The sequence below is a fragment of the Canis lupus genome, chromosome 1, assembly GCF_048164855.1.
Source record: "Canis lupus baileyi chromosome 1, mCanLup2.hap1, whole genome shotgun sequence".
Lineage (NCBI taxonomy): Eukaryota > Metazoa > Chordata > Mammalia > Carnivora > Canidae > Canis > Canis lupus.
Genome location: NC_132838.1, coordinates 29,793,358 through 29,806,271, shown reverse-complemented (window position 1 = coordinate 29,806,271; position 12,914 = coordinate 29,793,358). Strand labels below are relative to the sequence as shown.

At 37.9% G+C, this 12,914-nt stretch overlaps 1 protein-coding gene across 14 annotated transcripts in view; it reads left to right on the top strand.

The window, feature by feature from the left end:
• Positions 1-12,119, top strand: part of MAP7 (microtubule associated protein 7) — a 173,333-nt gene extending 161,214 nt beyond the window's left edge. For 13 of the 14 annotated variants that reach the window (XM_072825035.1, XM_072825058.1, XM_072825026.1 and 10 more), the window contains 4 exons: positions 2,310-2,412; positions 8,459-8,682; positions 10,413-11,657; positions 11,867-12,119. In XM_072825035.1, coding sequence (XP_072681136.1) covers positions 2,310-2,412; positions 8,459-8,682; positions 10,413-10,423 — 338 coding nt within the window. In that variant the 3' untranslated portion in view covers positions 10,424-11,657; positions 11,867-12,119. Of the gene's footprint in view, positions 1-2,309; positions 2,413-8,458; positions 8,683-10,412 lie in introns of all 14 variants that reach the window. The other variant, XM_072825001.1, reaches the window with a different exon arrangement.
• Positions 12,120-12,914: the final 795 nt, after the last annotated feature.

The following is a 12,914-nucleotide window of genomic DNA, read 5'->3' as shown; positions in this document are numbered from 1 at the left end:
TCTTACATTACAAATATCCATATATATAGGTATATGTTTGTATATATCTGTATGTATATATAGAGATATCTATACACATGACTAGAAGAATTTTCTTTGTGTTATAAAATTAAATTTCATTTATCATTTACTGTCTGCTAAAGTAGCATGAATTCATATTTGCTCTTAAGGGCTCTACACTTACACATTCTGACAAATTGTATTTATGACAGTTCTCACAAGAAAATTTATACCTTATTCCCTTCTGACTTCAGAATAGAGTTCGTTGAAATTAGAAATTAGTTGAAATTTCACTAGGAAGTTGTTGATGCCTATAGGCTTTGGACAGAGATAATTAATTTCTTGGTGATTTTATTTTATTTTTTTATTTCTTGTTCACCTTAGTGTATTAGTAGATTCAATTAATATTTATTAAATGGTCTCTTTGTGTCAGGTACTTCCTGCATACCTTTTCTTCTTTAATTTCCACTATAGCCTTGTGAGGTAGAAGTGCTTTATTTTGGAGTCAGCAAGCATTTTCAGAGACCTGTCATGTGCCAGGCCTTGTTACAGGTGCCAGGATTCAGTTTGGACAGGCCAGGCCAGGTCCCTTCCCCCCAGGAGCACTTGGATGGAGTGGCAGGCCCAGCTCATTCAGCTGGAGTCCAAGCTTATGATTCTTCTTCTGTGATCCCACATGGTCTTCATGATTGTACAGACAGGTGGTTGGTAGATAACTCATCATGCGGTCTTCCTCTTTCCTCATCTGCAATATCAATATGACAAGAAGGCACCAGAGATCCTTCACCTTCCTTTGCTGTTTTTTTCTCTTTTAAGACTGGAATAAAGATCAAATGAAATGATTTATGTGAAAAAAATTTTTCTGTAAACTCTAGAGGTTGCCAAATGTAATATATTGGTATTTTGGGATGTGGTTTTATTTCAACAGAGGCTGTCCTAGTTTCTCTATGTCATGATTTCTTCCTAGTAGCCTTTTCGTGCTTTTTTAAAGATGCCCTAATTATATTTTTTTGGAGAATAACCCTAATGATTGCCTCTTAAGCCCATTGTATTTTTACTGGTTGTCTCCCTGAATGTTATAATACATGGAGACTTTATGTAGGCATAGCCCCCAGTGGGTCATCAGATGGAGCGTTTTAGGATGTAAGGTACACCAACACAGGGTTGAGGGGCTGACGCTGTAGTTAGGGCATGGCCAGGTTCCTTGTTTTTTTGTTTGTTTTTCCATCTTTCCCCTTCCTGCTGTTCCCCTGTCTGTTTGTTGAATATTCTTTGTACCTCAGCCCCAGAAGCAACAGAAGCAAGAGGGAAGGTGCCAACTTGTCAGTCATCATATCAGTGTTTATCAACTCTCGTGTCTGGTTTGAGTTAATACTGCTCAAAAGAGGCCTGAGGATTATCTGGCTAACAAATAGTCTTCTTTTTCCCATCCCATGTGTGGTTGAGGGCTCAATGGTGTTGCCAGTGCCCCAAAGAGAATTCTAAGGCAGGCAGACAGGTAAATTTACTGATCTATCAGAAATCTTCAAGGCTGCCTATTACCAGCTTTGTGAATTTTGGCACTTTTAATAGTTATTAATCACTTCTTCAGTTATCAGACTCTCTAGACCTCTGGCAGCTCTACTGAATTTGTGCCAGGTTATGAAATAACACTTTCTTGGAATTATATTTCAGTTTTTCTTTCATGTCAAGCTGAAACCATAAACTGCCACAAATTTCCATGAATCTCTGACCTATATGAAGGTTTATAAGACTCTCCGCCACCAAATTGTTGGTTTAAGCTGAATTATAGCATTGAGCATTGAATGACAAGGTGGCATAGTAAAGTACAATTCACTGGCCTTCAATTCATGAAATCCCCTTTAAACTGAGTTTAAAATTATTTTTTTATCACTAAAGGTAATTCATGGTGATTTGCTCTGAATCCTTCAGAAAATATTCACCATCAGCCTGATCAAGTCAGCTTATTGCTGTCTTCATCAATCACTTTGGTTTCTACATTATAAACTTTTTGTTCAAAGTCAATTTAGTGCAAGCAGAAATAACACTGATTTCTACCGTTACATTGCGCTAGGCACTGTTCTAAGTATGTTGCATATGTTAATACATTTAATTCTCACCATAGTGTAGAGGGTAGGTATTCTTATTCATGAGGAAACTAAGGCACAGAAAGCTTGTGTCCTGCCCAAGGTCACACAGCTGGTAAGTAGCAGAGCCAGGACATAAATCCAGGCACTCTGGCTTTTGGGGTTCGGTTTGTTAATAGCGTAATAGTAACCCTTTGTCCCATCTTCTTTAACTGTGTCCAGTGGTATCTGCACTCCCATGTGTGACAAACTCTCCAGGAAATGGAGAACCAGTGGCCAGCCCACACGTGGTTACCTCACACCAATCAGCAGTGACTGTGGAGAGGTGAGTCAAATAACTGGGCCCTTTTTACTGATACACATGAAAGCAAAGCACTAATCCCACCAGAACTTCCTGGGCCTGATGGAATTTCGGAGTTTTAATGTGAAGATTTGTTTTTATTTGGTTCATTAATTTTTGGTAGAGCTAGTAATTCTATAGTCAGAGAAAGAGAAAATATCTTTTTTTTTCCTTGAGTCTTTAAGTATGATGGTTAGGTTTATGTGTGCCTATTAAAGAAAATTACAGGGAAGAATTTATTTGTATATATTCAACATGATCTAGACCGTATTCTCACCCTTTAATGGCATATTTTCACTGTACATAATATTCTAGTGTATCACAGGTTTGTTCTACAGTAAAATAGTTTTTTTTTTTTAAGATTTTATTTATTCATGAAAGACACAGAGAGGGAGGCAGAGACATAGGCAGAGGGAGAAGGAGGCTCCCTGATGGGAGCCTGATGTAGGACTCGATTCCGGGACACCAGGATCACACCCTGAGCCAAAGGCAGAGACGCTCAACCACTGAGCCACCCAAGTATCCGTACAGTAAAATAATTTAGATGCTAGTACTTCTTATATTGGTAGAAGGGCTTCTTGTTGAAGCCCTTGTTAGCTTCAGTTGCTAACATCATCCAAGAAAGAAGTGTGAGTTGCGGGGATCCCTGGGTGGCTCAGCGGTTTAGCGCCTGCCTTCGGCCCAGGGCGTGATCCTGGAGTCGCGGTATCAAGTCCTGCATCAGGCTCCCTACATGAAGCCTGCTTCTCCCTCTTTCTGTTCCTGTGTCTCTGCCCCTCTCTCTGTCTGTGTCTCTCATGAATAAATAAATAAAACCTTTAACAAAACAAAACAAGTGTGGGTTGAAAAAGATTACCCTTCTCTTAAAAAAAAAAAATTTCCTTTCTCTTCCTTGGTGTTTATATTGACAGCATTGTAATACCACTCTCAAAAATAAAAACTCAGGGTTATACTTGCCTGTGCCTGAAAATCCAGTTATCAAGAACTTTTAGAAGTATTTGTAATACTGTTAAAAATTTTTCAGCTGTGACTTTTTTTAATTTACTTCTTTTATGAGTTTTCCTGTCTCTACTGCCAGTGTTTGCTGCCGTCAGTTAATTAAAGGTCCTCAGGTTCGTTTTTTTCTTAATTTAAAAATACACACTGCACGACGTTTTTATAATATTGGCAGCAGTGAAAAAGTAAGTCATCCTAAGATGTCCAAAGTCATAAGACATCCATTGATAACTTTCTGGGACAGTAAAACCTTTTATTTTTCCCACTATAATACCAAAGAAAAGAAGTTTCCTGAGACAGAGCTTATTCATAAGCTTTGATCTATGTTAAATAAATGTATCATTACCTAAGATATATAGTAAGTGATATTTTGTGCCTTTGGTTTGATTTTCAAAGAAAATATTCATCCCCAACTGCTATAATTAATGATATTCAATTACTTGACTTCAAAAAAAAAGGACACTTTTATGAAAGAGTAAAAAGTATCACAGAGGGAACCCCGTTATTATAGTATGGACCAGGTTTATTAAGCTACTGATAATTTTATCTGATCAATAACATTAGTTTACATTGGCTGACTTTTTTCAGTGGTAAAATCAACAAGTAATTAATCATTACCTGGAACATAATTTTACTATGTAAAATGAGATGATAAAATTCTATTTCCAATCATTTATTTCACCCGTTGCTTTTCTCTCTTAAAACCGCCTTAAAACCTCAAATCTCTTTTCATACAGTGTACCATGAGGTCACTTGGCACTGACACAATATTTATATACTCAGTTCAAACCTAATTCATTTGTCATCAGCCCTTGCCACATAAGCTGGTACAGTACAGTCTGAAATAGTAATGCAAAATGAAGCACTAAAATCATGTGGTAAAACTCAGCTTTATGATAGCCATGTAGATGATCAGACTATTTTATTAGAGTATTTTTTATTTTTATCAGAATGAGAAATGAATTTGTGAGAGTTCACATAAAGAATTGGACCCCATTTTGAGAAACACAATCCATTTCTGAATGACCCTGACCTATAGGGAATGTTTAATGTGCTGTAAGTTTGTTTCCCATTGCATGATACACAGAATTTGTGATACGTAGACTAAGAAACTCTGCTTCCCTCAGTTATTTCCAAATTTATCTTCCTTGTATTTATCCACACCAAATCTTGAAGCAGTTTGTATCTTCACTTAGCATCATCTTTTTAGTAACAAAAAGAAGTGCTTTTTATTTTTCTTACAGCTACCTATTTGCAGTCTCAAAGTTAGGACCCCTGGTCAGAAACTAGGTTTTAGGGAATAAGTCCTTTCTCACAATTTTCATACCTTTTGTAATTTTATGAATTTAGTTTCTATTTTCTTCTTGCTTTCATCTTACAAACTAGTATTCCTCCTATGCCTAGTCTATCAGTCAGGGTCCAGCCAGGAGAGAGAAACCAGGCAAATTAATTTGAATAAGGAAATTTAACATCAAGAAAAATTCATTGTTATTTGGGATGAGAATAACAGATTGCTAGTAAGAAGTAAAAATTTAAGAATACGGGATTAGCAGATATAAGGATCAGCTACCTCCCTGAGTCCCCTTCCCCGGGGTTTCCCTCCAGACCTTATTGGAGATGGTATGGCTATGACCCCACTAGATGGTGAAGTTCTTTTATGAAAGAAACTTGATGGTGGAATTTGCCAGGTATCTACCCTCTAGGATGCTTAGGAAAGCTGTTCAGCAAGAGGTGTCTCAATAGAGGCACTTGACCACAAGCTGGCCCTAGAGAGGTGCCGGGGGAACCCATCCTGCTGCAGGGGCTGGATGCTGAAACAGCCTCATGCCTGGCACAAGCCAGATACTCAGAGCGCCACGAGGGTGTGTGCAGGAGCTCGCCCAGCAAGCACAGCCAACCCAGGAAGCAAAATTTTCCTTGTGCCATGTCTCTCCAGCAGCCTTAAATGACAAAACTTAAAGATTGTGCCAGCTGGCAAAGGAAAATGATTTCAAGGGCCTAGGTCCAGTTTCAGAACTGAATGACCTGTGTGATGCCCGAGGTTTCTAGTGTTCTCAGCCTTCAGTGTGCGATACTTTTAAAAGCCTGAAAGTGATTCTGCTTGCCCAACAGGCTCCCCACTGACAGTAGGTAGATTAAAGAGGATTGGGGTTACCAAATATCTGGCCAGCGTTTAAAGGTACGGAGAAATAAATGAGCCTGGGCAGGATGCTTCTTACTCTGGAAACCATTTTGAGTTCTTGAGAACTAGTATCTGTAGAGGGAGGAGCCCGTAGAATGGAGGAGAATGTTTATTTGTGGAGAAGAAACTTGCTTTGAAACAAGAAACAGAGGATACAGATGAATGTGTGAGTACAAGTATGTATGGAGTATGGAGGAAGGAAGACATTATTTTAAGTTTCTCAGGTCATTCTGATATATTCATCTACCCCCAGCAGAGAATCTGCTCTAGAAGCTAAAAACTTCTCACAGGCTGCTGTCTTACCCTGCTAATGCCCAGAAGACATTTCATGCCTGTTCATAGCCCCAGGCTAAGATCCTTCACTCTTGAGGGATTTGCAGTAATTCTGGTTTTTTATCTAGTGGTTTTCCTTCAAGTCTTTCCTTTAGTTTGCCCTAAAGGAAAAATAAGATTCCCAGGCCCCTGTCATTCAAACAGAAAGAGATGTATCACTCTTAATTTTAAAGTTACTTGCAAAAAAAATTAAAAAATAACAACAAAGGTACTTCTTATGACATGATAATAAGCATCAAGAAAGAATAAGGTCCTGGATACAGTAAGCCATATGGTCTGTCAGATTCCCACCATGGTCCCAGCTACCTTCCCCAGGTAGATTTTTTTTTTTTTTTTAAGTAATCTCTACACACAACATGGGGCTTGAACTCATGACTCTGAGTTCAAGAGTCGCATAATCCTCTCACTGAGCCAGCCAGGTGCCCCTTACATATATTTTAGCAAGCGAAGTGTACAATCTTCAAGACACTTGCATCCAGTTTCAGCTGCCAGAGTATAGTCAAAGAAAAAGAATTCAAAAGCTGGTGTTCTTACCCTAAGAGGACACATAGATCAGATGCATATTCCCTGACCCCAGTGACTTCAGTTTCAGTTTTATTGTTTCTTCTGGTGACAGTATCTTCTGAACATTTAATAATTGGCCATCCAAAGCATACAGCACAATTATTCCTCTAATTGCTAACAAGTAATGGGTGGAGAGATCAGGTAGGAGTGGGAGGGGAAAATGAAGTCAACTACTGACTCAAGTCTGGGTTGTCATAGTATTAAAACTTGTTAGCACATGCAAGCCTGGAAGGTGAAGGCAAGTTGAGGTGGCCAAGGAACAGGTCTTGGAGATGCATTCGTCTTCTTTATCTTTTGTCAGAACTTCTGAAGATCACTTCGGGATGAGAACCAGACTGTTTCTCTGGTTACAGAAAGCCCATTGGTTTTGGGAAAAAAACAGGAGGATGGGTATGGTGGCTGATGCAAGCATTTAGAACAGTGGATATCAGGCACATGTGCACGCTTGTGCCCCCCTGCATCACTACTGTGATGCCAAGGCTCCTTGGTGAAATAGCAAAACACTATTATACTCTGTGTCTGTGTACTGTTTTTCTGTTATTCTTCACAGACTTTTACAAATATACTTTCAATGTATTCTGCAATACTTTGTGAGGCATGTAGGACAAGTATTTTTTTTTTCTAGAAGAAAAGTTTAATTAAAAATATACCAAAATATCTAAATCAAAAATGCTTGAGAATGTGTTCCACAGAATCATTATTTCTTGCCTATAGGTAAACTTATTTCCTCAACAGGGTAAAAAGAGCAGATTTCTCAAAATAAAAAGCACTGGAAAAATTGGATGTATATTAGCTTTATGGTACCATCTGGGAAGGAGACAGAAAAAGAGTTGATTTGCTAAACTTCAAGCATTTGGCATTATACCACAGACTTGATTTTCTGATCTCTAGCCTCTTACCGTAGACCTTTCTATAGTTAAACATTCAATTGATGATCAGTATGTATTAGAAGTTAAAACCTTCACAATTTTTGCTTCATTTTTTAGTCTTTTCCATTTAAAAATTTTAACTAGAATTTTGTCAAATAGGGTCTTTTTTGATACATGAGCTGAGCACTGAACAAAATATGAAGCTTGCAAATATATGTATACTACTGCACTCAGATAAAGTGAATAATCTAGTATTTATTTGCATGGGCATTTTTTCTGCTGCATTATAAAGCATAATAATGAACATATAATGGGTTTTCAATTTGTTTATGGAGCCTCTAAAGAGAGGAAAAAACCTAAGAGAAACTGTGGGTAGAAAATGAAGGATTTGATGGCCAATTAAATGTACCTCAAAAATAAATCCAAGATATTAAGCATGAATTAATGAGAAGGTGGGGTCAGAGGCAGATTTAAGGGGCAAAGATAAGGGTGGTCTTAAAAAATATACCTATAAAATTATGCACATGTTTTAGGAAGCCAGAGGTACCCAGGAAGGGCTAGCATATGGATAGCCAGGTACTATACAAAATGTCATAACGAGCAGAACACAGGACCAGAGATCAGGAGATCATGCATTCAGTTTGGACTGTGTCTCAGTAGTTCTGGGACTCTACCAATTATCCCCCACACCCCCTGAATTTCAGCCCCCTCATCTTTGAAATAAAGGACCTGATAAGAGCTACTGTTTTCTCAAACAAAGGCATGTGAAAATGCCTGCAGTAAAAGTTGTTAAACATGAGTTGAAAATCATCTTTTCTAATGGATACATTGTTTCATTTGATAAATGTTTATAACAAAAAGAACAGATTTTTTAAAATAAGAATGTAAAATTGCAAATATGTCAAAATTCACCATGTTTGTGAATGATATAATCAGTCTTAACATTTGATTCTAAAATGATTTGTTGTAAAAAAAATAAAAAATAAAAAATAAAATTATTTGTTGTAAAATCGTTTTTGATTGTTTCAAAAATGTATTTTCTAGTTTTAATGCTAATTCCTTTCAATTTTGATTTTTCCAACCCTAGTACTCCCAACTTGGAAAAACAACCAAGTGAAAATGGAGTATCTGTGCAGAATGAAAATTTCGAGGAAATTATAAATTTACCCATTGGATCCAAACCATCTAGATTAGATGTCGCCAACAGTGAAAGCCCGGAAATTCCTTTGAATCCAATTCTGGCCTTTGATGATGAAGGGACAATTGGACCCCTGCCTCAGGTAGATGGTGTTCAAACACAACAGACAGCAGGTAAGCTTGCCTCAAGCTCCCTTCAGTAACCATCACCAATATGTGGCACTGCATGAGAGGATGAGACTTCTGTGGTTGACTATGGCAGCTTTGTTCTTCTAGGGACCACATGAAATAGATTGTATAAGGATTGTAGAAATTGAATTTTGAGTTGGATTGAGCAAATTCTAGGGCCTCTCCTGTTCCCACAAGTAGGTGTGCAAATCTAGTCTGTATCACCCACTGGGGGTGTCCATCCCCTTTCCTCACAGAGCAGTCCTCACTGCCCAAAACACACTCACTGTCAGAACATGCTTCATAGGAAGACAAGTACTTCATGCCTCACCATAACGTAGGGACCATTGGGCCTCATTCTGCCTCCTGGTTTTTGTTCTGTCTTTCCCAGCTCTTCAGATATATGAAGACTGCCATCCTGTTCTCCCATTTTTCTCTTGTTCAGGTTTAGCAGCTTGGATGATGTACTCTTGTCCTTTTTAAACGTAATAAGATAGTTTGAATTTAGCTAGCGGGCCCCATATTCAGAACTAGGAGCATGTGAGCCCAGTGGTCTTCTGTCCTTTGTTGAGTGACTATAGCTGTTGTTGAAACAACCAGCGACTCTCTCATATCGTTTCTGGGACTCACACTTGACTTGAAGTCTTTGTGCAAAAAGAACAATAGCTTTATGTGATCCAAAGAAATAAGGAGCAACATCAAAAGTTATCAACTCAAGGGTCACAGCAGCTCATCAGTCTCAAAAAATAGCTGGAATAATCTCAGCTCTGTCGCTATTCCAACCTCTTTGAATTCTGTCAAGGTAGATCATTTTCATGTATCAACCAGTATCTCTTTATACTATTTTGAACAGAGCTGGCCAAATTCAGCATGTTTAAATGGAGCCAGTGCAGAATTATTTGTGGTCAAGTTGTTTTGTCTTTCAGATTTCCATCTGTGAACTTTGTTTAACTCATATTTTCCACTTTAACTAGCTAGAAAAGCCAATGTTGAAGCACCTAGCCAAATAAAGCTAGCCTTTTTTCCTTCTCTAATATACTGACCTGGGAGTATAACTTGACTTTACGATTCACTTTTCTAGATTGTAAAAGGAAGCTATAGGCCCGTCCCAGGTCTGACGTTCTCTTTCTTAAGACTCTGGTAATACTGTGATGACTTGCATGTTCCTGGAAGTGCTCCTGGTGCAGCTTCCTATCTTGTCATGCCTCAGACTCACAGAGAGGCAAGGAGCATCCAGATGACTTTCTGCTTCGCATGCCAGGCCTAAACTCACCGTCTGATTTATCTGCCGTTGCATTCTCCCTGCCCCTTCCCTCCTGTAACTTCTGTAGGGACATAGTCAAGTGTCTATGATCTTAAGCGGTGTAGGGGTACCTTTGGGGTCATGACTGCTTTTCAACACATTTATTTGGCCATATCTTTGGAGCCTGACACATCAGGTGCTGAGGATGTAAGACCAATGAACGTAAGTCCCTAACATCAGAGGAAAGTAAAATTGGTGTGTGTCGTTTAGAAAAGTAAATGATACAGCCCAAGTTGAAGTAAAGGATGTGTTTTCCTGCTAGTGGTAGAATTCATTAAAATATAAGATTCTGATAAAATCACCTATTCTTATATAAGACATTGTATAGAAAAAGCATGGTAAAGATTTAGAAATGTAAGATATTACCACAGTATTCTCGAAATAAGATCTTAGATAAATATTAATCTGTTCTTTCTTCTATCTCCTCATATAGAAGTTATATGAGCATTTCTTCTGAAGAACCAAAGCAGAAATTTAACAAGAATTTCTACAATTAATGGAATTTCTTCCATGCTATAAAGGAGCATCCCCTTCCTCCAGTTTTCTAAAGATTTCTTGACCATCATTTTGAAAAGACTTTATTAAAACCAGCTAAAGACAACAGACTGGATAGCTTTTCTAATAATTTTCGCCAATAGAAAAAAAGTTCCTTATTCTTCAGTACTTTAAAATGGCTTTTGCCAGTGTGCTCCTTCTTAGCAAATCAATATTTTTCGCATTCTTTAAAAGATGAGAGCATTTGGCTATTTAAAAAAAAAATGGGCTGACTAGGCATGATTTTTCACATAAATATTTTGGTCTTTAAAAGCTAACATAAAATTGGCACAAAAAATTTACCTTTTACAATATAATACTTGAAATTTAAGTACCTCTTTGCTCTACCAGTAGAATGAATAGGAGAGGAGTTTAAATTAAGCCTGTTTGTTTAAATATTACTGCAGAGAGTTCTATTTGTAGAAGCAAACTATAGGCAGATTACCAGGTTCTTGTAAATGCAATTTGTACATGGACATTCTGCAAACCCAGCTGTCACATTCTTGCATCTCTTTTTGCAAAAGTATACTAAACAGTTTTAAAATATGAAAAAAACATTATTTTTTCAGAGCAAGAAAATATACTGTCCTCTTAAATAATGTATTTATAAAGTTTTTCCAGATAAGCTAATCAAATAAATTAGAACAACATAACAACATTGCAAACTTTGATTTATTAGATGGCATTCCTTATGTTACTATGAGAGAATGTTTGTGATGATTCAGGGCTATATCTGATGTCTGTATATTGCTGCTGTCCCCAGGGATGATGGGACTTACCTTTGCCTTACCTGATCACAAATTATTGGGGAGGGGGTGTTTAAAGATTTAATATTTCTTTAAATAAAAAAAGAATTTGGTTTTGCTCGTTTAAGAGCAATGAAAACATGATGGAATGTTGATTGTGTTTGGCATACGGAGCACCGTGCAGGATACCTTCATAAATGTCCTCATCTCTGCGTGGCACCATCAGCTTTGGCTCTTCACTCTTCACTTTTGCTGCTGATCTTAGCTATGCAAACCTGCACTTTCATTTGCTTAATATAATTCGATTTTATTTTACCATTTTAGAAACTACTAATAATATTGAAGGAGAAGGGATTCTGAAGGAACACATTTAGTTTTTTTGCAGAGTGTTTGAAAAGGTAAACGTGGGATCCCTGGGTGGCGCAGCGGTTTGGCGCCTGCCTTTGGCCCAGGGCGCGATCCTGGAGACCCGGGATCGAATCCCACATCGGGCTCCCGGTGCATGGAGCCTGCTTCTCCCTCTGCCTATGTCTCTGCCTCTCTCTCTCTCTCTCTGTGACTATCATAAATAAATAAAAATTTAAAAAAAAAAAAAAAAAAAGAAAAGGTAAACGTCTAGCAGTATAATATGTTGGCTTTATTAAAAGAGGGATTGGTTAATCTATACTGAATGAGAAACTCATTTATTAAAATCCAAGCTATAGTAACAGCTGTAATTTGTGAAAACACTAATTTGGGGACTTTCCCTATTCTCAGTTGTCCATGTACACAGTCATATTAAAAAAATCTGTTCAACAAAGTTGTTTTATTTGTTTAAGTCGACCTAGCATGAAACACCAAATAAAATGCATTTGACATAGTTTTACTTTTAGGTTTTTCATATGTTACAACTTTACTCCGATTGAGCCTTGAGTTTTCAAATTGACCTTTATTCAGTCTCAGTGACATTTCTCCAGCTTCCTCTGAACGGGAATATAGAATACGTTTATTCAAAATATAGAACAGGGACCCCTGGGTGGTTCAGTTGGTTGGGAATCTGCCTTTGGCTCAGGTCATGATCCCAGGAGACCCATGTGGCACTCCCCGCTCAGCAGGAGAGTCTGCTGCTTCCTCTGCCCTCTCCCTTGCTCATGCTCTTTCTGTCAAACAAATAAATACAATTTAAAAAAAATAATAAAATGTGGAATAATAGTTCAATTTTGGCTAGGTTTTCCTGGTTTCCTTTATATTTTTAAATTTGAGCGATGATTAACAAGCTGAAAGCCTTCTACATTATCAAGTTTTAATTTAAAATGATATAAAATTAACTTTTATTAAATTTTTTATTTTATTAGAGAGTAAGAGAGAACACGAGCAGAGGGAGGAAGAGGGGGAGGATGAAGCAGACTCTCCGCTGAGCAAGGAGCAGGACATGGGGCTCCATCCCAGGACCCTGGGATCGTGACTTGAGCCGAAGACAAACACTTAACTGACAGAGCCACCCAGGCGCCCCAAAAATTAACTATATTTTTAAAACAACATTACCAGAGAATGACCTGGACCCTATACAATGATTGATTGCTTTCTTTCCAGCCCTTTAAGGCCAATATTCACCTGCTGATCATAAAGAGATCTTTAATAGGTACTACATCAGGGTCAGTCCTCAGGGATCAGAT